The sequence below is a fragment of the Nyctibius grandis genome, chromosome 16 (genome assembly GCF_013368605.1).
Source record: "Nyctibius grandis isolate bNycGra1 chromosome 16, bNycGra1.pri, whole genome shotgun sequence".
Lineage (NCBI taxonomy): Eukaryota > Metazoa > Chordata > Aves > Nyctibiiformes > Nyctibiidae > Nyctibius > Nyctibius grandis.
The window spans coordinates 7,264,472-7,290,355 of record NC_090673.1 but is presented as its reverse complement, the minus strand read 5'-3'; the positions used below and the strand labels follow the sequence as shown (position 1 = coordinate 7,290,355).

The window sequence follows — 25,884 nt, the reverse complement described above, 5'->3', positions numbered from 1 at the left end:
GGCTTTCTTCCTGACCTGCCCACACATACACAGAAAGTGCCAGAACTACAGCACAAGCCCAAAACGGGCAAAAACAGGATTAGCAACATCCTCACAGAGGCAAGAAAGTGTTAAACTCTGTTCTCAGGACTGAATGGATCAAGTTGCTAATTGCTAACAGCTGGCTGCAGGAGAATAAAATCCTGTTACAATCATTGTGAGAGTGGAAAAAAAAAATCTACTTGCTGAAAAACTCACTAAGAAATGCAAAAGAGGGCAGTTTTTCCCAATATACTCAGCAGATACCATGTCTAAAAAGCCAGTCCATCTCTCTGCAGAGAAAGAGCTCGCCGTGACCCAGCATCATCCCCAGTTCGGCACGGGGCCTGCGAGCAAAAGCACTGGGCACCGTGGGCGCAGGAGGGAGCTATTCTTTAGTGATGTGCATGAAGAAGGTGGGACTTGGAGCTCCTCCAGGTACTGTTCTCCCTCCAGAGATCCATTACGGAGGTCTGGCGTGTTTGCAAGCCTCTCTAGATCCCAACTGAAACAGGCATTTGTTTTAACTGGTTCCTTCGCAGATCATTACCTCGGAGTGGGACCTTAGGGTTTGCTGCAGGAATCCCATTACAGATGCCCAGCACTGCACCAAGAAACTCCACGGTCATGATCAAGACTCAGCTGTGTGTATGATGCACTCTATGTATTACAAGAGGATCTATGCTAAACCAAAGTATCCTCAGAAGAGGTTCAGGAACAGTCAGGAGGGCTGGACAGTATCTCCTAGCAAGGAGGACACAGCAAAGCTAGTAATTGGGACAATATCTGAAGCCTGAAGAAATAGAGGCTGGAAAGTGTGATTTCCATTTTTGTGGCTCCAGAATGATAGTGGAACATTTCTCTTTGCCTCGGAATTAATCTGACATACCCCAAACCCAGGAGTCTTCCTCTGGAGCACACACTTGCAGCCCATGCAGCTCCAGTTTGGACCAAAGAGAATTCACTGATGAAAATGCTTAGCAGAAAGGATCCTGATCACTTCTTAAAACGTTTTGCTTATTTTACAATTCAAATACGTCTTGCTGCTGGTATCAATTTTGGTTTAAGAGGGCTTTTAAGCCCCAGACATCTCCTCCCTAGACACTCCTGTTTACCATTAACAAAGATTCTGCCTTTGCAACTCAGCTAGCACCATAGTAAGAGCGTGTGGGAACAACAATCTTAAGGAAAGGCCACGTATTCTAGTGAAACCAACTGCCACCAGATTGGAAAAGCAGAGCAGGGCTGCTGACCTGAAAAGACGGCCACCCACTCCAGTAGAGACACTGGAGGGTGAGCGGAATGGACCAGTACTAGGACAGCCATGCCGCGTGTGCAGGTGCCCCATGAGAAGGCAGCAACAAGTTTTCCCTTAGGTGAACTCGGAGCGTGGTCTCTGTGGCCATCTCTAGGTTCAGTCAACCAGGTTGCACAGGCAGAGGTTACAACAGGAGTTCTTCAATATGGGCACCGAGATGGCCAGAAAGAGCATAAAGCCATGGCAATGTTGGGAATGTGGTGGGGGACGTAGGGCAGGAACAGTGACCCCACAAAGTGATGTCCAGAGCAGCAACATGTCTAGACAGATAAAAGCAACCAGATCTTAGGTGAATGGGATTGGTTAATCAAGACGCACAAGAGCGCTAAGACATAGCAACAGGAAAAGTGAGACACGAACACACTCCAGTGTGATCTTTGGGTGGCATTAAGAGACCAGTCACCACAAGAGACACAGAAGAACACATGGGGCTAAGAAAGGGACCACAACATGTAGGAGTGGCACATGGGGTGGGGACAGGGACACCACAGAGCTTGGTCTGAGGCACTGGCAGAAGAATGGGAATACCAAGGTCTGAGTGTACTTTGCGGTCGCCTTCTTGAGGGGTGGGTGATAGGACTGCCCTGAGGCTGAGGAGGGTTTGAACCTCATTTTCCATGTTGTAGCCAAACATCTAATGGGGCTATTATGAAACAAAGTGACACCTCACTCTTGCTAGATTTTAGGAGAAAAACAGTGTTCAGTCACCCACGACACAGCCACTTCACACTGGGAGAAGGTTCAGCCCATGGACCCAAGCATGAAGAAGTGCCTTACCCGCAGCCCGGAGAGAGGTGTGGGTGTTTTTGCAAAGGAGTTGGAGACCCACAAATCCTCCAGCATTTCCCCACTGCCTCTTGGCCAGTCCCACAGGAATGGGGTGTCCTTGGTTTGTGAAACTGCACAGAGCACTTCTGTCACAAAACCAGACTTAGGGATAAACGAACAAATGTAATTTAATCCATCAAAGTAACCAGGCCAAAATTAGAAGCCATTAGAAAGGCAAAGCCAAAGATAAGGAAATGCAATTCATTGGACCAACAACGGGTGCTTCTTAGCTCAGCCAGTCCAAAACCACAGCTACCCTTCCCCGCTGACCTTAAGGTGAGGGTACTCTATGCTTATCTCAACTGAGGAACCTGGAGGTACTTGCCATGACCCAGGCAGACCTGCCAGGCACGTCGTGACTCTACACAGGACACGAACGCACACTGTCCTCCAGGAACCCTAAACCTAAAGCCAGCAACAGGGGCAGGGAAGCCTCGCTGCACTTCAGCAAGCCCTCCAAAACACAGGTCCCCGCAACTGAGGACAGCCTCCACTGTCTCTGTATGCCAGATGATGCAGGGAGGGCAGAAGCGGCAGGAGAACAGAAGACATGCACAAACAAAAAGCTCCAATTATCTCCTTTCTCCTTGCCCACGCAGCAGTGATCACTGTCCCTTACCAGAGCTTCCTTCCCACCAGAATGGGCACAAGAGAGCACCTGACACATTGACATTTTCACTCTATTCCTTACACTGACATCTCTCTCCAGCTTTTTTTTTTTGAGGAGGTTGCTTTTTTTTTTTTTTAAACTATCCTTAAAACACATAAACTACAAGTTAGCAATAGTCCTCTCAAGACCTACAATCTTCCACTGTGAGAGTCTCACATAGCAACCATATATATGACATGTTAACCACACAGATGACAGATGGAGTATTAAGAGCACTCAATCTAAACCACCTTCCTCCCTCCCCGTTCTCAAGGGGCTCCACCATAACCTTTTACTTAACTGTGCTCAATCTTGCATTCAGAAGGAGATCAGGTTACTGAGTCACAGAATTATTCAGGCTGGAGGAGATCCTCAGGAGAGCATCCAATCCCACCTCCTGCTCCAAGCAGGGTTAGCACCAATTTCAGCACAGCCTGCACAGGACTTTGTCCAGCTGGATCTTAAAATCCCCCAAGCATGGAGGCTCCCCCACCTCCCTGGGCAGCCTCTTCTGCTGCTTGACTATCCGCAGATGGAAAACTTCACCCCTCCTTATGCCAAGGCAGAACCCCCTGTTATTTCAGTTGATTATTACTGTCAACCCTCCTGCCATGAACCTCAGTACAGAGCCTGTTCCTGTCTTCTTGATAATCTGCTCTTAGGTATCCCAAAGCCTTCTCTTGTCCCGACTAAACCACCCTGGCCCTATCAACCTCCTCAGTGAAGCCAAATTTCACTATTTAGTTACTTAATATTTTCTCCTCCCAAGTTACCACGCGTGAGTCCGAGGCTCCATCCAGGCAGTGGGACAGCTCTGGTCGGATTTTGCTGACTCCCACCGTCTTCTTCACGGGCAAACTAGGGAATAACTGAGTTTGTCCCATACCGACGCCAGAGCGTGGCTGGAGCACTACTCCATGGCCCTCTGTTTAGGGACTGCATGGATCACATTCTCACTGGTAACTATTTTTGAGAGGTATCAGGTAGCACTTTCTAATTCAACTTATTCAACATCGTACTGGTCAGCAAAATGGAAACTGAGATACTGCCACCTTAGCACAGGGAGAGGGCAGGGACTGGTGACATTAACAGCAAATAAAGACCAGATATCACCAAAACTGCTCAGGAGGGTGTTCTTCAACTCAGAGCCCAGCAGCTACCAGCAGTGGTGAGGCACCCTAGTAGAGCATGAAGGATTTGCCAGAGATCAGACCATGCCCAGGGCAAGGGGGTCCTGCCTTCACCGCTCTGCCCAGGAGCTGCCCCAGGGACCCGACACGCTCCTGCTCCGAAAGTGGAGCCTCTTCTACCTCCTGAGAGCAGCAGCATTTGGTCAACAGCAGGGAACTTAGCTGGGATCCAGGTATATGATGTCAGCACAGTTACTTCTGGCAACTGGTACAGGAATCTCATTAAAAAACCCAATCTGAAGATGTGCTCTGCTTTCCTTCAGAGCACACGGATCACTGAGCACGTTCTTTAATTTGACATTGATTTACAAAGGCCCCAGCCTCCCCAGATCTCACTCTGGATGGAGGTTAGTCTCAACTGCCTGTTGGTTACCTGCTCCCACTCTATTTTAAAACACTGCTACAACATTTATGTTTTCCCAAAACTTCTGGAACTCCTTCGGTCTTCCCAGATTTATCAGACATCAGCAGCCAGGATTCAGAAAGCTGCTTTGCCAGCTTGTTTTAAACAAACAGGTTCCAATCATGCTCAAGTTTCAAAGGCTTTAAAATGTTATCTTGTGTTTAACACCCTCCCTCGTTACCAGTGCAACGGAAGGTATTTCGATATCCTCATAAAGGAGAGTACATCACCCAGCTTCTCCCCAAACACAGGAAACATTTTACTTCTCAGTATTGTTATCGGGAATCAGTTGGTTTTTTTAACCTTTCCCAACAATATAAACACCATTGATGAAATTTATTTTGTTATACAGATATTAAAGTATTTCTCACTGCCCTGACATATATTTGCTACGCTTTTTCAGTTATCTTTAGCTTTCCGTATAAATCGCATACCTTCCAAAATACCTACTTTACAATAACAGCTACTGATCTACAACTTTTTTTTTGCAAGTTGCTCCTAGTGGATTTTTTTTTTAAAAGAGAAACCGATAAAAACGATTACTGGGACAGACTCTTTGCAAAGCCAGAAGGGAAGCAGAGTCACGTACAGCAGCATGTAGTACCCAGCACCAAGCTGAGAAGCTGCTGGCTTTTGCAAGGGTGGAAGCCAAACTCTAAGAGATGTTTCAGTGAAAATCAAACCATAAACACTATTTTGGAACATCAACTGATTTAGCTGGCCATCTAGTTTCCATCAAACCACCACAGAAATGCTGATACTACCAAAAGGTACGTTTTAGGAGCTTTGTAAAGTGTCTCTTCATATTCATAAAATAAAAATTGAGTGCAGCTGTCACTGGCACACAGACCTTGCCCTTAGCTCGATGAGCACTACTGGCTCTGCTGGGCTCTTACCAAAAAAAAATGTTTATACATGTGAAAAGCCATGCCACGCATCTACAAAATGATACCAAACTTCAAGATGCTTTTCCAATATCTGAAAGAAGCAAAAGTTATCATCACTTACTGCGTTCCACAGATTGAAATAACTCCAAATACCAAAATACAGTGAGTGGAAAGTGTTACTGCCGTCCCACAGCACACTGGCCTGAACCAGGCTGTCCTTCTCCCCTCAGTGGGTATCACTTTATTGGAGTCAGAGCAAAATGTGCATCAGTGCACCTAACTAAGAAAGCCACGCCTGGGTACACACAGCTGTTACGTTCTGCTGGAGCAAACTTTGTTTACTACACAAAGTGGTTTGAAAGTTTAATTTATGAAGTGCCTGGCAAAGACGGGAGCAGTGAGTGGCAACACTTACGGATCAGCTAAAATTGCTGCAAGCCTGGAGACTCCAGTGGGTATTTCCACGCAGGTCTAACCGTGTTCTGCTGGGTTTACTATTTACTAGTACGACTCTACAAGATAAAATTTAACTTCTTATGTACAGAGATGCAATTTCAATTAACTAAATGTTCCAACAAAATACCTAGCATGGCTACAGACAGTGCAGAGATGGTCTTTGCTTACCACAATGTATTTCAAGCAATCAAACCAAATGTTTTGCTTATAAACAAAGGAAAAGACAAGGACACTGAAAAAGCTCTACCAGCATTTTCACATATGGAAAGTCAGAATGGCCGATTCTGATCAAATTTTCTCAAGACAGACCAGAAAACAGGAGCCCACAGAGAAGTAATAAGATTTAGCAATTACGCAGAAGGCAGGTAGGAAAATCCTGGGATTGTTTGAGGCAAAGAGGAAAGAAACAGGAGATGACAGGGGACAAAAAGAAATATGTAAAATAACGATGCCTAGACCAAAAAAAAAAGATCCCATTTACCTCTTTTCCTTATTGAAAATGAACTGAAATTAAAAAACAACAAATTAAAACTGAGGAAATGAAACTCCACAGCATACCATGCGCATTCAGCCTCTGGGACATATTGCCACAGAGCAGTGTGGGAGTAACTCAATAAAATATTGGAAGTGGATCTACATAACGAGAACATCTGCGATTCCATTAGCAGAGTAAAAGAAGAGAGTACACTGGATATAAATTATCGTCTAGCCAGGCATAAGCAAGCCAGTAATTAATGTGACCAGAATGTTATCTCCTACACAGGCAGGTTATTCCACATTTGTCTGCATTCGAGCTCCTGGGCTTTCATGTGCGATGCGCCAAGCAGGCGCTGCCCGAGATAAGATGGGTGCCCGAGTAGGTGGGCTGTGATCAAATCCAGTTTGGCAAGCTTTGTGTCTCTGTAAGAGATCGCATTTCAGTTTTTGATGGCTTATTATTGTGCAGCTTCTCAAAAAGAGAAACAACTCTACCCACGTTGGGTTTTTTTTTTTAGCAGAGATTATTCTCTGTGACACAAAAAGGGCAGATGAAATTTCAGTCAAACTTATTAAATAAATACCTGCGGAGCAGTGAGCGACCCTGGAATGCTCGGGTGGAAACACAGCTATTTTGGAAAATTCTCAGCACCTGAAAAAATGGGTTTACTGGGGAAATAATCAGATTTTATCTGGAGGGGCTGCTACTGGAGAGCCCCATGGTTAACCCTAACAACAAGGATTCTCAGGAGCAGCTTTCCTGCGTATTCATACTCCTGTGTTTTAGGCTAAATGTGAGTCTCAAAGTTTGACAGTGACAAAAATTGCAGTAGGTGCATCAGGAGGGGACAGGGAGGTCTGCATCTCCTCGGGAGAAGAGGTCAGTGAACGCAGGCGACGCGCAGCCACAAAGCTCGCACAGGGCAGGAGCTGCTGGGGCTCAGAGGGCAAGAACGTGTCCCCCCCGCTTTCCCACGGTCCGCACACAACTCGCTGCCAGCCTCTTTTTGAATATGTGACTCAGCCTTAGCCCTGAAACATTTCAGGCAAGCATGTCTGATTGAGAGCTCAACCACCACGGGCTTTCCCGAAGAGCCACAGCCCCAGAAACCACTTCTGTCCGGGAGAACGCCACCAGCCAGCTTCACATTTCTACCCAACAAAAGATCCTGCGGGTCCCAGAGGGCCCTGGGCATGCAACGCTGCGGGAATACCCGTGATTTGTGAACCCTCCCACTGCCGCAGGAGGAAAAACAGAGCGCAAAGAGCCACCATCTCCCTACCAGCCCAGGGAGAAAAGCCTTCACCTCCTGGCGCTGCCACCTCTACAAACCCCCCTCCACTTCCAGCAAGTCTCCAAAGGCGTTTGAGCTTTATCCAACGACAGAAATACATGGGGGGGGAAAGAGCTGATCACAAGCTGAGAGCAGAGTTAAGCTGGAAGGACCCTACCTGCCTCGCCCGGGGCCTGCAGAGCACAGGGAAAAACTGCCATGTCTCTTTTGAACTCCATAGGTTGAGCCAGGCTGTAGTTTCGACATTCCTTGCAACTTTCCACCAGCACACGATATGTTCAAACTTGAGTAACTCCTCCCTCCTCCCTCCCTCCGCTCACACAGACAGGCCCAGGAGATGGCCCTGCCTCTATCATCCCAGTTCCTATAGCAACTCCTGACCGAGCAGATGGAAACAGAGCTGTTTTCTAGGCAAATCTGCCTTTTTGGATTCCTCTGCTCTTCCCTGCTGTTGGCCCCTCCTTGCTCCAGTGCTCTCCCTCGGGGCTGCTCCGCTGGCATTTGGCCCAGACTTCGCCTGGAGGAAGGCCAAGCTTTGAATTCATTTAGTAAAACCACAACATAAAGCAGCTCTCCTGCTCAGGAAGCAGGGCCCGTGTAGTCCCAGGGGCAAGCCAGGCCCCGGCACGGCACTGCAGAGCCAGCCTGCACCTTCTTGTTTAACACATCTGCCCGCGCTCGCAGGAGAAGTCGCAGCAAGGGCATCGCCACGCCGTGCTCCTCGTGTTTATTCTTCACCAGCCTGTGCTGTCCATGGAGGAAAGGTAAAAAGCAAAGACAGAACTAGTCATTTATCATGCAATTCCAGCCGACGGGATTATTGCAGCCAAAGAGCAGAGCGGGGCACTTCTCGATCATCTGGACTGCCAAAGTCTTCCCTGGATGAGGCAGAGCCCAGCAGTGCCACCGAGGCTCAACGCATGTTCATCCCAACAGCTCACCCGTTCGCTCTCCTCGTGGGGTCCCACGGGAGCGAAGTTCACTACTGCAGCTGTCAGACAGCTGCGTGACATCACATTCGTTTCCTTTTCACTTAAAAATATAGAAACAGAGGGAAAATACAAAATTCAATACCAGAATATGGCACTAGGTGGGGGGGAGATAATTACCAAAGGTGACAGTGGGAACCTCATGGGCGGGTGACATTGCTAAGGCTCCATGATGGCAGGACAAGCAGGACCACAGCAGATGGAGCCACTGCCATGGCCACAGGGGCCAGCAGGCTGTGGGCACCCTGGGGAAACCACCAGCAAGGCACCACCACAGGGCACAGCTATTGCCCAGCAAAGCTCTTCCACCTCCAGCACCCAGTGCCCCCGCCCACGGCCAGGCCCTGCTGCAAAGCTACCGCTGTGGCCAGGGGAGAGCCCTGGAGTGTGGCAGCCTGAGGCCACGCTCACCTGGGTGACATGGCCACTGGGATTTGAGAGGAACGTCACCTGGGGTCACTGGTATAAAGCCTCAGTTAGGGGACCAGCAGCAAGGAACACAACAGCAGAAGGAGACTGAAGAGCAGAAGCCCTTTGCTGACTTGCCCGTTGAGAAACGCAGGTGCCGGCCTCCCTCCTGCAAGGAAGCTGCTCGGCAAGGGAAGCGCTGAGATGCCCTGTTCAGACACCCTGGCATGGGGAAGCATCCTCCTGGGCCCAGCAGTGCAGGGCTGAAACAGCAGTGGTGGGCTGGGAAGTGGATGCCGGAGTTGTCCACGAGTGACACTCCCGGGGACTCCACAGCAGGAGGCTGAGAAGCAGGGACGGCAGCAATTCAGCCCATTCTCCAGACTCCCATGTGCTACACCAGGCTTGAAGCAGGAATCACAGCAAAGCATCAAAAAAAGCAGCAGATATTTTGGGTACTCGGTAAAACGGAAGCAGACATGAACCACACTGTGCCCACACTAAATCCCAACTGCAAAATACAGCTGTGAGCTGTAAGACATGGTCATATGTGCAGTCAGAAGCCACCTTGCTCTCATCTTCCTCCCGGCCTCCTTACCCCATCTCAGCCACACAATCCACCTCTGTACTGAGAACAGAAAACTATTTGCTTTTTTCCCCGCCCTTGTGTAATCTTTCCATGATTGAGTGTGTTGATCAGCTCAGAGGGATGGGACAATCCCTAAGGCTCAAACACACATGACCAGCAGCAGGGTAGAGGTAGAAAGACATGAGACCCCTTCCTGCTTGGGAAGCCCTACTCCAAGAGGGTGTTACTGACGCAGATAACACACTTACAAGGCACTCTCCTGCCAAAATAAGGATGTCTGCCCTGTCAACATAATGGTGCACAGGGACCAAGCTGGATACAGGCCCCTGGGGTAAGCTGGGATGAAACCAATTCCCTTTGGATGACGCAGTTTGTGGCAGAAGGTACCTCTGGACATCCAGGAACAGGAGTCCAGGAGGGACATCAATAAAAGCATCAAAGCAGACGTACATCACAGAACCCACATCAAGGGTCTAGAGAAAGCTCCCCCATTCCCCCACGGCACTGGGAAGAGCAATGGCCCAACTCGCAAACAGTATTCAAGGAGCTCCTTTCCCTGGGGGAGGACGGTGCTGTGGAGGCACAAAGCACTGCTAGAAAACTGCTGACCTTGCAGTTAGACTGGCTGTTGCCTTTAGCACTTCAACACAGAAATAGGCTCTCTGCTGGATGCCCTCTGAAACGTAACTTGATCTCCCGGCATACGTTCACTAATCAATCTAGGGATAAAGCAAAGCAGAAAACAGTCCCTTTTTTTCACTGGAATGGGGCCAAATGTGCACAATAACAGATCCCACTCAGGCTATTACAAACTAAAGTACTTCAGAGAGCTTTGCATCTCACATCGCAGAGGGAGCATACTTCTGCAATAGCATCACCGGGTCTCAAATTGTGTATTTGAGAGGCTTCCTAATGACCTCATAGCAGCACATGTGACCAGTAAGTCATCTTCTCAAAGGACTAGAAATAACATCAACAGGCCCTGGTTTGGTTTTGCACAGAACAGCTTTCTGCAGCATGAGCAGGTTTCCAAACGGCGAGGGAGCAGAACCAGCTCGGGCCAGGGCTGGCATTTTTATAGTTTCTCCAAGACATTGTGTTTGGCTTTGGAAAAGATCAGACCAATTGATAGATTAAGACCCATAAGCAGATACTAAATTCCATATACAAATTTAGACACAAAAGCTTGTTTATCCCAATGCAGGACAATTTGGCTGGTTTTTAAGGTGTCTGTATGGTATTGTGAATCCCAGTAGTATTTCAAAAGCATTTGAAGAGATAAGAAGTGGTCTCACAAAATAGACAATAATGCCTTGGAAGTGTTTCAATGGGCTTTATATCAGGTTTTTTTTCTTCCAGTGCTTAAAAATAACCTGCCATGCTGAGCAGCAAAGCAGAAACTTGACATTCGTGGGTGATGAACTGGTGAGCTGTTCGCACTGAAATGGGGAAGTTGCCTTTCGCTGTCCCAGAGCCTCTGTGTGATCAGGTGGCGCCGGGAGAAATAAATGAACAAACACCAATGAGCATGTTGATGCTAAGGTGAAGACAACTTGACAAACAGCTAAAGGCAGACTGACGGCCTTGAACATCTGAGCAGATCCCTCCTTTGTCCTGAGCACAAAGTTCTTGCAGGAAAAAAAGCTACATAATCACATTGTAGAAGTGAACGTCAAGAGAGACATGCACCAGACCTGTGACTTGTGGCCAGAGAGCTGCCACAGTTACCAACAGCGATATAGTAATATACATCCAAGTAAGAATAAGGAAAACACTCAGAATATCACCTAAGAGCTTTTTCTTGAAGGCCTCTCCTGTAGCAGCAACACAACAGGCTGCTCCAGCAATATGACCAGACCACCCATCCTTCTGCAGCGGCTCTGCTCCGTGGTCCTTGCACTCTTTGCCTTCCAGCCACCCGCCCAGCCCAGCTACGGCAGGACCTCCACGTGCTTTATCTGAGAAGGCCACAGCAGAGCCCAGTGACCCCAGTAAGCACCAATGCCTCAGACAGGACCAGGAACTCACCTGAGCAGTCTCTAGCTAAGCAGGGACAAAGGAGCTGAAGAGCACAGGACAGTCCCACTAAGAAGGCCAGACCTGTACACATTCAAACTTTTTTATTCTTTCAGTGAGAGACTCCGAGAGCCAGCTCCTGCCTTCACCTTTCCAGGAACTTTTGATGCAACACAGAAGCCTGCTGTACAAGTGCTTTGTTTACACTCTACAGCCCACTTCTGTCCTCACCTCCCATGTGAGAGAACGCTCACTCCCACCCTACCCCAGCTGAAACATCGGCTCAGCCTACCTCTGCTAGTATCGTCCTTCCACTGCACAGAAATCCACTTCCAGCTGTAAATCTGCGAAAAGAGGGAAGCACGGCACAGCTTGGCACGGTGAGGAGGGCAAGTTTGGGACACCTGTGTGACATCCTCTGAGAACTACTGACAAACCACCCTCACATACATATACATACCCTTAGGTGCTGACTAGAGCTGCACTGCAGGGTAACAGCAGGTGGCTCAGAGATTACATGACAGCACATGTGGTGACATATATGGACACCTGATGTGGGACAGACCCTCCCCAAGCACTATAAGAGACAACAGGTCACCCCCCACCCCATGCCAAGGAAGCCTTTCCGGCTCTGAAGAGAGATGAGGGTCCTCAAAAGGGCGAACATCTCAGCAGTACGGTGTCTCCTTTGCCCCTCAGTGACCTCCTAAATCACTAAAACAAGCACAATCTCTGGTCCAGCCACAGGACAGATACATCCTCATGTCCCCAACAGCTGAAGTTCTGCAGCTGAGCCAAGCTGCTTGTTACTGGGTGCACAGGCAGCTGCTCAGTGAAGCCCTGTCCTGCTGCGACACGGGAGCAGAGGAAGCCTCAGCACCGCTTTGCCACCACAGCTCCCTCACCCAGGGATGAGAATGGCTGGGAAGGTGGCAATGGAGGAACGATGACTCCTCCCCAGCGCCAAAATCTCACTCAGAGCTTTAATACTACCAGGAAAGATCCAGCAGCAGCCTCCCATTTGCCCTGTCTTTTAAACACCACAGTCCCCAGGCTGCTACATCATGGGCTGCCTCAAAGATGGGGCTGAGAGCAGAGAGAAGGAAAGTAGTACTCATACCCCCAGGTCAGAACAACTAGAGCGAGGTCAATTTAGCTTTAGTTGTTGTAATGACAAAGCCCCAGCGAACACGTCACCCAGACAAGCGAACTCCTGGCAGAGAGCAGTGCTCAGCAAGGACATGCTTGTAAACACTCTCCCTGGCCATCTTTGCTGACGCAACTGTGAGAAAGGGGCAGATAAAGCAGTTATCTGCAAAAAGACATCCCTCCCTATCCCTGGACACTGGGACCAGCCCAAGCAGGACGTCTCCAGCCTCTCTGCCTTGCTCTCGTCTGCACGATGAGCCAAGTACCCTCTGTTTCACCTCAAAAACTACAAGCTGTTGTGACCTGAGAAGACCAATGTCTGAGTATTAATTCCAAAGCCAGCTCAGAGAAAAGCTAATCAGCCTCCTTCACTGGAGATTTTATTCCAGAGACATGGAGAATATAAGCAGAAAGCCAAAGCAAACCACAAGCACTGGCTATAAGCTTCAGCAAGGAGGAGCAGCACATGGGAATGGAGAGACTCTGCACGAGGCATTTGCTCCCCCTGGCAAAGGACAACTGAACCACCAAACGGGCAGAGCTCAGCTCATGGCAGCGATGCCATTACAGCTCCTCTGCCTGCGACGCACAAAGACAGACCCCTGCAAAAATAAGCAGTGCGTGGAAGAACTGATGGGAAAGCAAGAGCTGTCAGCCAAAGTCAGCCTCTAGCCGACTTCCCTGAAGTCCTGTACAGCTGTTGCTGCAGGACCCTGCAGCCGTATGACCCCAAACCTGACCTCTGCACTTTCAGCCCAAGCTAGCATGCAGAGAGCAGCTGGCAACAGTAGTCACCACATTTCTGCAATTCCTCAGTAAGGACTATCATCTTCAAACAATCCAAAGACTGCACAAGGCCACGCTCCTAGCCCTTTTCGCTAGCTCCGGTACGGAAACAAAATGCAGGAGCGTGCTCTCAGGTACACAGTTCAGATGGGCAAGATACCAAAGGGCCCCTCTGCATGGCGTGAATGAGAACTCATAACCTTCCCAAGGACACTGCTGCTCACCCCACACCAGACTCCTCTGACACAACGGCTGCTTTGCTCTCCGACAGGAACACAGCACGAATCTCCACCGAAGCGCAGAGCAGAAGGCAGTGCCAAACAAGATCACAACCAGCCTGCAGGAGCTCTCATTTTTAGTGCCGGTGGTGCACACACACCATTCCTGAATCTCCCCGTTACAGGAGGGGATGCCGAGTCCAGGGGTGCCGACAAGTTTGAATCCAGCAGCAACAAGGCCTTGGCTAGGGAAGCTCCCACCTCCTCAGCAGCTCCTCACATCTCAGCCATTTTCCTTCCAAGCAAGGCCTCCTGGCCTAAGTAAGCACAAGGGTGTTGCAATCTGCAGTTTTGTCTGAAGAAATCCAGCCCAGCCCAGACGCAGCAGCAGGCCTCTGGTCTGGCCTGACTATGTGCCGTTCATGGACACCTACTGCGTCCAGAAGCTTGTTGCATTCCTGAAGGCGAGTTTACTTCTCAGATGTAGAGAGCTGTTCTGCTCCCATTAACGCTCAGTACCACGGTGGGCAACTTAGATGTGCGGTCCAACAGGCACGCTCATCTTGTGACCTGGTGTTTTTTCTCAAATAAATACAGCAGACTCTGGGGAAAACCCTCTCCTCCCATTGTGAGGGGCTGAGGAGGGTAGATAAAAGGCAACTGCATGCCTTGTGTATGTGTGGCCTCAGCCTGGGCACACAGCTGGCCAGCACCCGACCCCACACTCAGCCTCAGGGCGAGGGATGCTCGCAGTGCTCATCATGCGCCTCCCGACAAGCCCAGCTCGTATCTGGGCAAACACTGTGGCTAATACAGAGGGAAAAACACCCACGTGCTCATTCCAACAACAGGACACATCCTACAAGCACTGTTTCACCTGTAATACCCCGTGCAAACATGAAAAAAACACCTAAAAGGATCCCTGCCTTTTCCTACAGAAACAGCACTAGGATCTGCTCATATTTCCCATACTAGCACAGAAAAGACAGAAGGATTCAGATACATTACACATTACATTATTAGCCCTACTGGGACATTTCCTAATAGTTCACTTAATGTTTTTCAACCTGCAGGATGAGGTAATTCAAACCTAAATGCATAACCCACACTATAAGGTGGTTCACCAGGTACAACTCTGAAGCAAAACCAACCAAAAGCTGATCCAGCATGGTACACTGCTCCACCTCTGGACACTTTCAACACTTGGCCAGACAAAGCCATGGCTGAGGCGATCACATGCTGGAGACAGTTCCACTTCAGGCAGGAGGTCAGGCTGAAGACCTCCAGATGTCCTTTCTAACCAGTATTTCTATCATTCTACGATAGCGAATGAGAAGAGGCAGAATAATTATTGCCAACAGTTTTATGAAAGACTCGCATTTAGTTTCTCTGAAGAGATCTTTCTAGTTTATATTAAAAGCTCGGTTAACAAAGATGTTGGCACTGACACAGTCAGGGCTAATTCTGTACTGGCAGGGATACTGGAGTACCAGTATCCGAGCCTTGATGTAGTGCATGGGTCTCAAACAGGGTCAGTACACTGCATCAGACTGTTCTTGCACAAATTAACACCTGCCATAAGAGACTTCTTTTTGGCATTTAACTTCAGCTATGTATTCAAATACAAAAGCTTGCAATAATTCCGAGAATACAGGTTAAAAGCAAGAGAGCCAATAGCTCTCAAGACGTTAGAAGCAACTAGAAAAATCATTTCCCACTATAAGTCTTCACTCTAGGGAGGTCTCAGAAGCACTGCTGCTATTTGGTGTCCTTCCAGTGCTGGGATGAGGCCAAAAAATGCCGTAGCAGAGACTGAACCACAGCTAATCACTGGTGGGTTCAGTCCTCAGGAAGAAGGTAGCATGTCTACACGAGGTGCTCTGCCTGGAGTGTGATGGGGAAGCAGCAGCAGGCACTGAGCTGAAAGAAGGTCATTGGCCACCAGAGAAACTGCCATCAGTGCCGTTCCTCCCAGCTGTCTGCCCATGGTGCTGCCAGGACTGACCCATGGTATCTACCTGCACATGGCACTGGCCAGCAAAGCTCATTTTCTCAGGGTAAAGCCCCATCCAGGTCACGCCAAAAAACGAGAGAAAATATAATATTGCTGCTAGCTAAGTGTGTAGATGGACAGTGTCAAACCAATGGAAAGAGGAAGGACACTTTGCGAAGTTGGTTTATTTGAATAATATCTATCACGATCCAGACAAATGAAAAACACACGCACATAAAAAACAAAGTCCATGAGATTAATTTACAGCGTTGAGACCCTTGTCCAGGGAAACAGCGAGGGAGCTCACCGCGTGGCTACAGCAGCTGAATCATAGCACACATGGCCAACACCTCATCCCAAACAATAACATGGCGTTGGAGGCTCACGCTGCACATGTTCTCACAAGCACCCCCAGCTCAGCTCCACTATAAATGCAGAAATGAAAGAGAAACATTCCTGGAAGATCACATTACCCAGCATGAAGACGTGATAGCTTGTCAGGAACAGTTAGAAACAGCCCTGAGCTTAGTGAAAAGCACACATTATAGGCTGACATTTTCATATTGGAGAACACCAGTACTCCAGCTATTTCTGCTACAGGTTTGGGTTTTTGGTTTTGTTTTGTTTTGTTTTTTACTTTTTGACAGGCAGAAACAAACAAGCCCAAGTGAAATAACATGGCAGTAATACAGACTGACAACAGAACCTGACGCTTGGCTAGTTTAGCTCTCCTAAGAAGGCAACACAGAGGACTGATACCACTACCAAATGATACACGCAACAAAACCATGCCCAGATTCTCATCCTTCAAGGAAAATGAGCTGCAAACACAGTGTGTTCTGCAGGCTCTGTCCCTCTATTTGCCTGTTCCTCAGCAGCTCTTCGTTATTGATGGGTGGGACTTTTTTTACACCTTAAATGCTATTCCCAGAGAAACTGAACTAACTTCTCATTTTCACTGCATAAATTCATCTGGTTGGAAGAAAATACCCCACCCTATTCTTCTGGCCTCCAAATTGCAGCTGGCAGACTCAGGACATACGACAGTCCTGGGGAAGAAACACAACTGTTTACTTTGTTTGTCTGTCCTTCTTCTCACCCTCTCCTCCGTCCCCCACGGCACACGAGCCGATCATCTCCCTCCCATCTCTTGACAGGAGCTGACTTGTTTCAGGTTCATCAGGCACCGGAGCTCTACATTGCAGAGCTCTGCAGACAGATTTGGGCGCAGTACCCAAGCATCAAGCAAGGAAAGTCAAATCAGGTCAGGAGAGCATCATCCATGCTGGGAACCCTTCCAAGCAAACACCCAGAGAGCTGCTGCGTTAGGGGCAGACAGGCCCCAAATCCAAATTTTGGAACAACTCCACCCAGTTTAATTCCTTGCTCATGCATTCTGTAAGCATTAGGTCTGAGCGGGCTGGTGTTTTAACAGCTCCATACTTGACGCTTCATGGACAAAACAAGGTTTAGGTAGCACTCTTCAGGGTACAGCTCATCATCTCCCATGTGTACTCACTGCTCGACCCAGCTGGTGGCCCCAGGGCAATCATCAGCCAGTCTCGAGGCGGACAGACAGCCTGTGAACAGACCCAGCAGGACCCCGTCCAGGAGCCGCGTGAAGAATGAAATGGTTGAGCTGCTACAAAAAATATACAAACTCATGGCAATCTGTCAGAGCAACAAGTGTTTTACTAGTCCTTTTCATTAAAAGAAGTATCCTGGGATTATCAGCCAGTGAGTAAGGGCGTGGAACCAAAGCAACTTACGTTCACAACTATTTTAGCTAGGGAATAAAATAATACGACATAGAAAGCAGGTACTTTAACTTGCATGGTATTACGCGCTCACAAGGATGCCAGACGATGACCAGCCTGTGTATAGGTGTTTTCCACTTTTGTGTGCTTGACTTTCCACCTCTATAAAATACAGATGCGGAGTTACGCACTGGAAAGAGCTTCTGATAAATTCCCACAGCACAGACATGCGTAAGTGACAGGGAGCATAGCGACAGGAAAAAAAATACCACCAAGTCTGTGCTCACCTGTAAGATTTACTTTCAACTATTTGTTTCGGGAAGCTCACAGGAGTGACCCACAGAATGAGACTCCCCTGCTGTCAGAAGAACATTGACGTGGAGTGATAGAAAGTTTTAATGCATCTTGCACTACACATTCCTGTCTTCAAGTTGCATAAAACATTGGCAGATTTCAGGTTTGGGATTTGAAATTTTCCCTGCCCGCTCTGACTCCAGTTTTTATACCAGGAACAAGTGGCTCCTATTTTCATAATCAATATTAGTAAAACCCGCCCCCCACCAAACCTATTTTTGCATAACTAATACTGCCTTGATTTGGAAGAAGAAATCATTTTAAGCACAAAGAGACCCTGGCATCAGTGAGGTGCCTTTCCACCTAGCCTGTGAGAACGGGTTGTACTTTAAAGCTACTGGCAACAAAACTTTTCAGCTTGCTCCCCTGTGCTGGGAACACCACTCAACATCACCCTAGAACAGCTTTGCTTAATTTTTAACATTCTTAAATGATGGCTGTGATTATTTTGGAAGAAGAGGCCCTTCTATTAAGGACACCTTAACCCAGTTGCCATCAGAAGAAATGGCAAACAACATCCCTTTTGGGAGGGACCAGAAATTGGTGGGATCTTTCCTCTGCAGCAGAACATTTGCATCAAGTCTTCCCTGCTCAGTATGTTCTCATGCGTTAAGAGAAAAAAATATCATCAATTCTACATAAATTCCTTTGCTGAAGCCAGCAGAAAAACGTCTGTGGAATTAAGGCAGATGAGAGCCTTCCCTCACTTGGGCTTATCCCAACACCACACACACTAAAGAGAGAAACAGAGCTAAGGAAAGATGAAATACTTCCTTGCTATCTCCTGTTGCTGTCCAAGCAACAGGACCCAGCACTTGAGAGCATCCCTTGGTATTCTTTGTATTCAGAAAGCTCTTCTTGGAGCACAAAGCTGCCCTGAAGACAGATGCTTTCACAGTCTCTAGTGTTTTCTATGTGCCATGAGGACACTGGGCATGTGACTTGTGTGTTAAAACTTTCTGGCTCACCAGTCTAAGTTCAGATTCTTTCCCTGCAAAACACACTGCATGATCTCATCTGCAAGCAATCAGCCTGAGAAATCAGCTTGTTAAAGGAAGCTTCTAGGAAAGGAGAGATGTCTCTGGAGAATATGGGGGCCTATATAATTTTAACCAGTTTGTTAAACCCCAGCTGCTCTTCTCCCTATTGGGGTCACACAACCAAGAAACCATTTCTCCTCCCACACAACTCCAGACAGCAGGACAGTTTGCCAACACCTAACTGAAGCATCACGTTTTCATTCTCCACAGCCTGAAAGCACTCACATTTTCATGCAGATTCATTTTAAGCAGGCGCTGGAAGAGTGCAAGAAGAAACTCAGAGCTGCAAGTTGAGTAGCATCCGGAAAAGCAATCCATTAAACATGCAATGGTGGTGACCTGAATGCATAAGACAATCTTTTCCTCATTTCTCTATATGTATTTCAACATCTCCGCAAAATTATCACTTGGACCCTAAACATGCACCCAAAGAGAGGTATAACCAGTACAGCGGGAGCTGTGAAGAGGAGTAAGGGAACAAACAATAAGCTCCCTGGAAACCCTGAGACTGCTTAAAGTGATGGAACAGAATTTTACCTAAGTTTCTGGTGATGCTGCAGGAGCATCCAGAAGCCCCACACTCCTCCTCATGCTACATCCCCACGAGGAAACATCCTTTCCTTCCCGGTAAAAACCTTGAGGAAGCACGAGCACGGCAAAGAGTGTAGGAAATGAAGTGCAGCGTTTGATTCCCAGATTACACTCTCGGTTCGTATTTGCAGGGTCAGCTGCACCTTGTTGCTTTAGAAGGAGCACTGTGGTGAGTAGAACAAGTAACACAACTCCTGTGCCTGCAAACTCAGTCACCATTTGCATCCCCCGAGCTTTCAGAAGGACCATCACTCGTGCACCCCAAAGGGGAGGCAGTGAAGATCAAATCACAATCCTGCCTTTCTTCACTTTCTTCCATGCACGGTGTCACACCATGCATCAGCTGCTCTCAACAGCGTCTCCCAGGCAACCCTTTCTTAGCTGCCCCCAGTAGGTCATTCAAGTACTTTGAAAGACTTTCCTTAAAATTCTTGCATAGAAATCTCTGTTCAATGTTCAACACAGCATAGAGGGAGGGGGGAAAAAAGCTAGCCTGTCTCTAACAAAAGAGATCAGCAGGACTGAACCTTTGGCTCTTCCCAGCCATGGATTATTCCAAGTGAGCGATTATTCACCACTTCCAGCACCTATTTTCAGTTCAACTTGTAAAAGTAACTGTTATGAAACAACAGAAGGAAGCAAAGATCAGAGTGGAAAGGCAACACACATTTATTACCATGAGAGCAGAGGATCAAGTTAACCGCACTGGGTTCTCCTCTATTTGTCTCTTCACTAAAGCTACTTACTACTTTTTATAAAGATTACCTACACCTCAACCCATAGTTCTCAAACCCACTATGAGAATCACCACCAGGCACTTTGCCCTGTACAACACAGTATGATAGAGTCATGCTGGAACTGTTTTGGTCAACAGTGGCACCTTCTAGCTCCAAATGCAACTCTGAACCTCACAGGAATCTGAAATATTGCCCTAAAGAAGCTTTTTGCTGTGTCTTTATAAAAGAAACACATAGCTCTGTTTGACTGCAAACATTCAGGCTAAACAAAATGTTACGAGAAAAGAGTCTCCTTCAAGCTTTTCACTCCCTAGCCAAGTTCCTAATTTTACAAGATTAAGAGCAGACACCCCCCCAAACATATGTCAGCTGCTAAAACCAAGGCACAGGACAACCGCCCCTGAATCCCTGGGAAACCGCATCTCAGAAATTTCAAAGCATAAAGCGGGGGGCAATATTGGAAGGGCTCAGCTGCTGCCTCCTACGGTGCAGCTTCTCAACCAAATCATGAAGGGGAAGAAGAAAAAGGAGACTTTCCGGCTCAAGTTCCAACTCCTTTTTAAAAATCAGTTTATAACCACTAAAATAAACACAGTAAGAACAACTGTGCAGTAACCAGGAACCTGCAAAAACAGCTGCAGTTTAAGAGCGGCTCAGGCAAGGTCTGGCAAACACCAGCGAGATACAAACGGCCCAAGGGGATGGAGGACATTTGGGGAACGAAACGGTGAATTTCACTCACTCATAGAGAAACTGCCCAAAGTTGATCCAGCCAGGGTGTGCCTGCAGAAACAGCTATTCTGTCTGTGCTGTTCACCACTGCAGTGGGCATTTGCTCCCCGTTACATCTGCCTCTGTCCCAAATTCTTCTCTCCTCCCAGATGCCCAGGCCTTTCCCATGCCCCTCACTGCACCATGCCATCTCAACCCAGCCGAGAGCATCCCAGTGGGCCCGGCTTGCCACGGGGAGGGTTTCAGAGCGCAGCTGCACTGTTTCCCGAGCGCATCACCTGGGTGGGCATGCTGGGTCTCCCATCAGCAGGGGCTCTAGGCTATGACTCTGTTACTCAAAAGCCTCCTCATGGGACATTGCTGGTCCCTCCAGGGCACAGACCCTCAACTGCAGCCAAACTCCCCAGGAAACAGCCACCTCAAGGGGAAGGGCAGGAAACCTGGCACAAGCAGAGCACTCCAAGACACTGTTTCTTGAACATTTCAACCATTTTGAAGTCCCTCTAGGACATCTTCAGGACAACAGTAACCACATCACATGGTGCAGAACTGCAGCAGCAAAGAGCATCTCTAGAGAAAAATCACCCAGTCCTGCTGCCATTTCACCTTCGGACTCCAGCTGAGGTAACTCCCCAGTATTTGGACAATCAAAAACTTTGTGCCACTTTCTCCTCAATGACTATTTAAAACTGGAAGATCCAAATCTCCACTCAGCGTTATCCAAGGAGCCCCCTCAAGCCTCGATAGACAACCACATGCTTTGAACATTCTCCTTCGCTGCAAAGTTGACAGTTTTCAATTATACCCAGTTCTGGTTGTTCTTTGCTCTCCCTCCCTCACCGCAGACCTGTGCTCTCCACAGCCAGGCTTGCCACTGTGCACAAAAAACAAATTCAGGAAAGATGCAACAAATAAAGTCTTCCTGGACACTGAATTGAATAAAAAAGACGAAAGCTCCTGGGACAGGCAAGGAGGCAGGTCACCTGGGCAATTCACGGGGAGGAAAAGGACTGAGAGCCTCAGGGTCTCGCAGGGATGGCTCCTGAAAGTTTAAGATGCTGCAACTTTCAAACTGTAGCCTACAACCATCAGGTGGGCACAGATCACTTGGCAGCAGCAAAAGAAAACTCACACACCCTGACACCTGCCCAGGGGACCAGCACACACCTGAGTAAGAGATTTAAGTCTTCTTAAAATACAATTACTTTCCTCAATTACACACCAGAGGCCAGAACCCACAGGCTGAGCAAGCCACAAGCAGCACGGCAGCTAATTCACAACGAGCTTCTCTCGATTCCGACAGCCCACGTTACCCAGACAATCAGACTAAATGGACGTTGGAGCCTTTCTAATTTTACAGTCCACAGAGAGAAGGCAGGAATGGCTGATGGAAGAGCAGCAAGGCCTCTCTGCCCACACACACCACTACTGCTGGCTGCACAACTAGAGACTCACTGCTACATTATTTTTTTTTTAATAATTTTTTTTAATGGAGTCAGTTAAGAGAAAAAGAAGAGCTTGGCATTTTAAACTGAAGTGTTTCAACATGTTGGTTTATCTTTCAGCGAAACATAAAATCTCAGTCACTCCCTCATAACATTTTTCCCTTTCTGCCTCCAACAAAGCAAAGCACCCTGAGCTCCACTTCATCACCTTTTTCTTTCCTCTTCCCCTTTGGCTGAAAAGATCCCACTAGAGAAATTGACAGGAAATAGTCACAGATTCTCATATTTTACCTTTTTGCACTTCCCCTCCCCAACTACAGAACATTTAGAAGCCAGACCAGCCAAAGAAACAGCCAGCATGCCCAGCACAAAAAGGAAGAAAGGGAAAAGCACCAGCAAACAAAAAACTGAAATACTATCAACCAGAAAAATCCAAACTAAAAGTTTAAAAGTTTTCCCATAGAGGGAAAACTTCAGAAAAAAAGTTCTTCTGCTTAAGAAAAAACTGGAAAGCTCTTTCTTTCATGAAGATAAAAAAACTCGAGCAAATGAGACCATCAGCCAGCACAAGTGTCTAACTCTCACGCTTGCGAGGAGAAACCAGCTCCCAGGACCTGAGCACTAACACCGCGGTTCCACACCGTAGCAGCGCAGTTTACTCCCTCCTGCCCACTTACACCTACCTCGCACGGCCCCAGCAGCTGCTCGTAGGGCCACAAAGAACCTGCCCGAAAGCGGATCCAGCTGCAAGGAAGAGCAAGAACACCACAACGGCCCGGTGCGGTGGCAGCTGGCCGCGGTCCCTGCCCGGGGTCGGTGCTTGGCCCCGGGGCCCGCGGTGCCGGCAGCCCGGGGGAGCCCAAGCCCGGCGTCACCTTCTACCTGCGGGGAACTCCGGGGTTTGGGGGGAGCGGGGCCGGAGCCTGCTCCTGACCACGGCGGGCAACAAGGCCTAACAAAGAGAGGCAACCCCGCTGAGTGCCGCCGGCAGCGTTAATTAAAAGGCTCCATCGGTGCGTGTTACTGCCTGAAAGCACTGAACCGCCCAGAGCAGCGTTACAAGAAGTTTACGGGCTCTTGCACACACAAATGAGTAAACCCAAGCGCTGCAACCGGCAGCGCTAAGTCCAACCCAGCACAAAGCCGGGTGCCCCGGTCTGGGGGACAGCAACCCTGCCCCTCCTTCGCCGGGCGGCCCCGGCCCACCGCGGGCTGCCCGGGGCCGCAGGAGCCGGGCGGGGGGGCCCGGTCCCGGGGGCGAGCGGCGCCTGGGCCCCAGGGACCCCGCTGAGCCCTCCTCGCCCGGGCGCTGGTCCCCAACGCCCACGGGAGGCCGAAAGCCCCGCGGGGTTTACCGAAAGGCGCCCCAGGAGCGGCCCCGAGCTCCTCCCGCACCTGCGCCCGCCCGCCCGCGGCGGCCGAGCACGGGACGGAACCGCGGCCGCCCCCAGCCCGGCCCCGCCGCCGGCCGGGCCCGCGGGCACCCAGCGGGGCGGGGCGGCGCCGCCTCCCCCGGTGGCGGCGGCAGGGTGGGGCCGAGCGAGCCGCCGCTCTTACCTGAGAGACCGAGCGACGGCGGGCGCGGGCGGGCGGGCGCGCTGCATCACGGCCCCCTTCCGGCCGCCGGGCGGGCGAGGGCGGGGGCGGCGGCGGGCTTCGCCGCTCTTAAAGCGACAGCTCTCGGGGTGGCGGGGGACCGGGGCTGGCGGGGCGCGGCCCGGTGCTCTCGGCCGCGCTGCGGGGAGGCCGCTGCGGGGCCCGGCTGAGCGGCGTCGCTATGGCAACGCGGCGCGGCGGGCGGGAGCCGCCGCTCGCCTGGCGCTGGGGCCCGGCGCTGGGCCGGGGCCGCCTGTGGCCGGCGCCGTGACCAAAGTGTGCCTCAGTGCCCCGCCTTGGCCCCCTCCGCGTGCCTCAGTGCCCCACCGTGTCCCCTTGTCCCCCTTGTGCCTCAGGGCTGCGCCCACCATGTCCCCCTGTGTCTCAGTACCCCGCCATGGCCCCCTGTCCTCCGTGTGCCTCAGTGCCCCACCATGTTGCCCTGTCTCCCATGTGCTTCAGAGCCCTGCCATCTCCCCTTGTCCCCTGTGTGCTTCAGGGCTGTGCCCTCCATGTCCCCGTGTCCCCTGTGTGCCTCCTTCAAGGCCCTGTGGTGTCCCTCTGTGCCTCAGGGCCCCGCCATGTCCCTGTGTGTCTCAGGGCTGAGTCATGTTCCTGTGTCCCAGGTGCCGCAGGGCTGAGCCGTGTTCCCAGGTGACCCCACATGCCTCAGGGCCGTCCTGTGTCCCCATGTCCCCACAGTGTGCCTCATGACCCTGCCACGTTCCCAGGTTCCCTCATGTACCTTAGGGCCCTGCCATGTCCCCTTGTTCCCCCATGGACCTCAGCTCACCGCCATCTCCTGGGCCACCTCTGCATCTCCCATGCTCCCCAATCACTGCTGCCTACCCCAGGTCCCTGCCATGTCACCTAGGGTCCCATCACTGCTGCGGTGCCAGTGTATCCCTCCCCACCACCCCAGCACCCTCCCAGAGCCAGTGCCCATGCTGTGTGGCCATGATTGCACTCAGCGTTGTTGGGCCACCAGCCGCCGTGTGCTGGAGCACGGAGGCTCAGTTACAATGGCCTCTCCCACACGTGCCTCTTTAACACACTTGCCATCGTTTCAGCTACTTTTTACAACAATGTCAATGAAGGTGGACCCTTCCCTGGGGCTGTCCAGACACATGGCCACAAACAAGCCAAAAAAAGTGAAGGCGAGTAGGAAACTCTCCTGAGAAAGAGAAAGGAAAGCAAACACCGGTTACCAGGGAAAGGGTGTGCTCAGAGATTTTCAATACACCAGGTGAAAACATAGCCAAAACATTAGACTAGCAACCAGCTGGACAGAGCTACACAGTCTCTGGGTGTAAAGGAGATGGACATTTTGAAGATACTGTTTAAGAACACATAATGGCGAAGAACATTGCTTTGCTCCAGGAAGCAGAAATGCTGGGTGTTAGGGTAATCCCGTGGTCCTTATAATCAAACTTCTGTCTCGAGTAAAGAATTTTCACTCATATTTTGCAGTGTGAGTGAACACAAATCAGTTTTCAACTTCATGTCTTTGAGCTCTGTTGAGTGGCTCTTTAATGCTGTGAGGCAAGGAGAGGCACAGGCCCTGGTATGTCTTCACTAGATTGCTCATTGATTTATTTATGTCTTATTTCCCCTGTTTTTTGTCTTCTTTCTCAGTCGTATTTACAGTAATCTTCTCAGGCTGCCCTTTTTCAGACATCCAGTTGTGCAATGGAGTAGTACAGCACGTAATATCTAGGTGAGGCAGTGCAACGAAAAACCATTTTCATATTTTCTCCATTACGCTGCTGAGACACCATCAGTCCGACTTAGAGTGAGCCAGAGGGTGAATAATGCGCCTGATGAAAGCAGCTGTGTTTACAATTCCCATGGCACACCTCCGCAGGGAGCAGCACCCGTGCGCCTCGCGTCGCAGCGAGGAGAAGTGGTGCCGGCTCCTGCGTTTGGTGGAGAGTCGAAAAGCTGTGGCAGAGGTTGCTGTTAC

The 25,884-nt window shown here is 49.6% G+C and overlaps 1 protein-coding gene across 4 annotated transcripts in view; it reads right to left on the bottom strand.

The window, feature by feature from the left end:
- The window catches only part of LOC137670855 (discoidin domain-containing receptor 2-like), a 59,682-nt gene extending 35,743 nt beyond the window's left edge, over positions 1-23,939 (bottom strand). Inside the window, exon 1 of one of the 4 annotated variants that reach the window (XM_068413995.1) lies at positions 23,883-23,939. Coding sequence is in view for 1 of the 4 variants with exons in the window: in XM_068413997.1 (XP_068270098.1) it covers positions 7,679-7,739 (61 nt within the window). In the remaining 3 variants the exon portion in view is untranslated. Of the gene's footprint in view, positions 1-3,586; positions 3,726-7,678; positions 7,764-23,882 lie in introns of those variants that run through there. The other 3 variants (XM_068413994.1, XM_068413997.1, XM_068413993.1) reach the window with 3 other exon arrangements.
- Between the last annotated feature and the right edge of the window lie 1,945 nt (positions 23,940-25,884).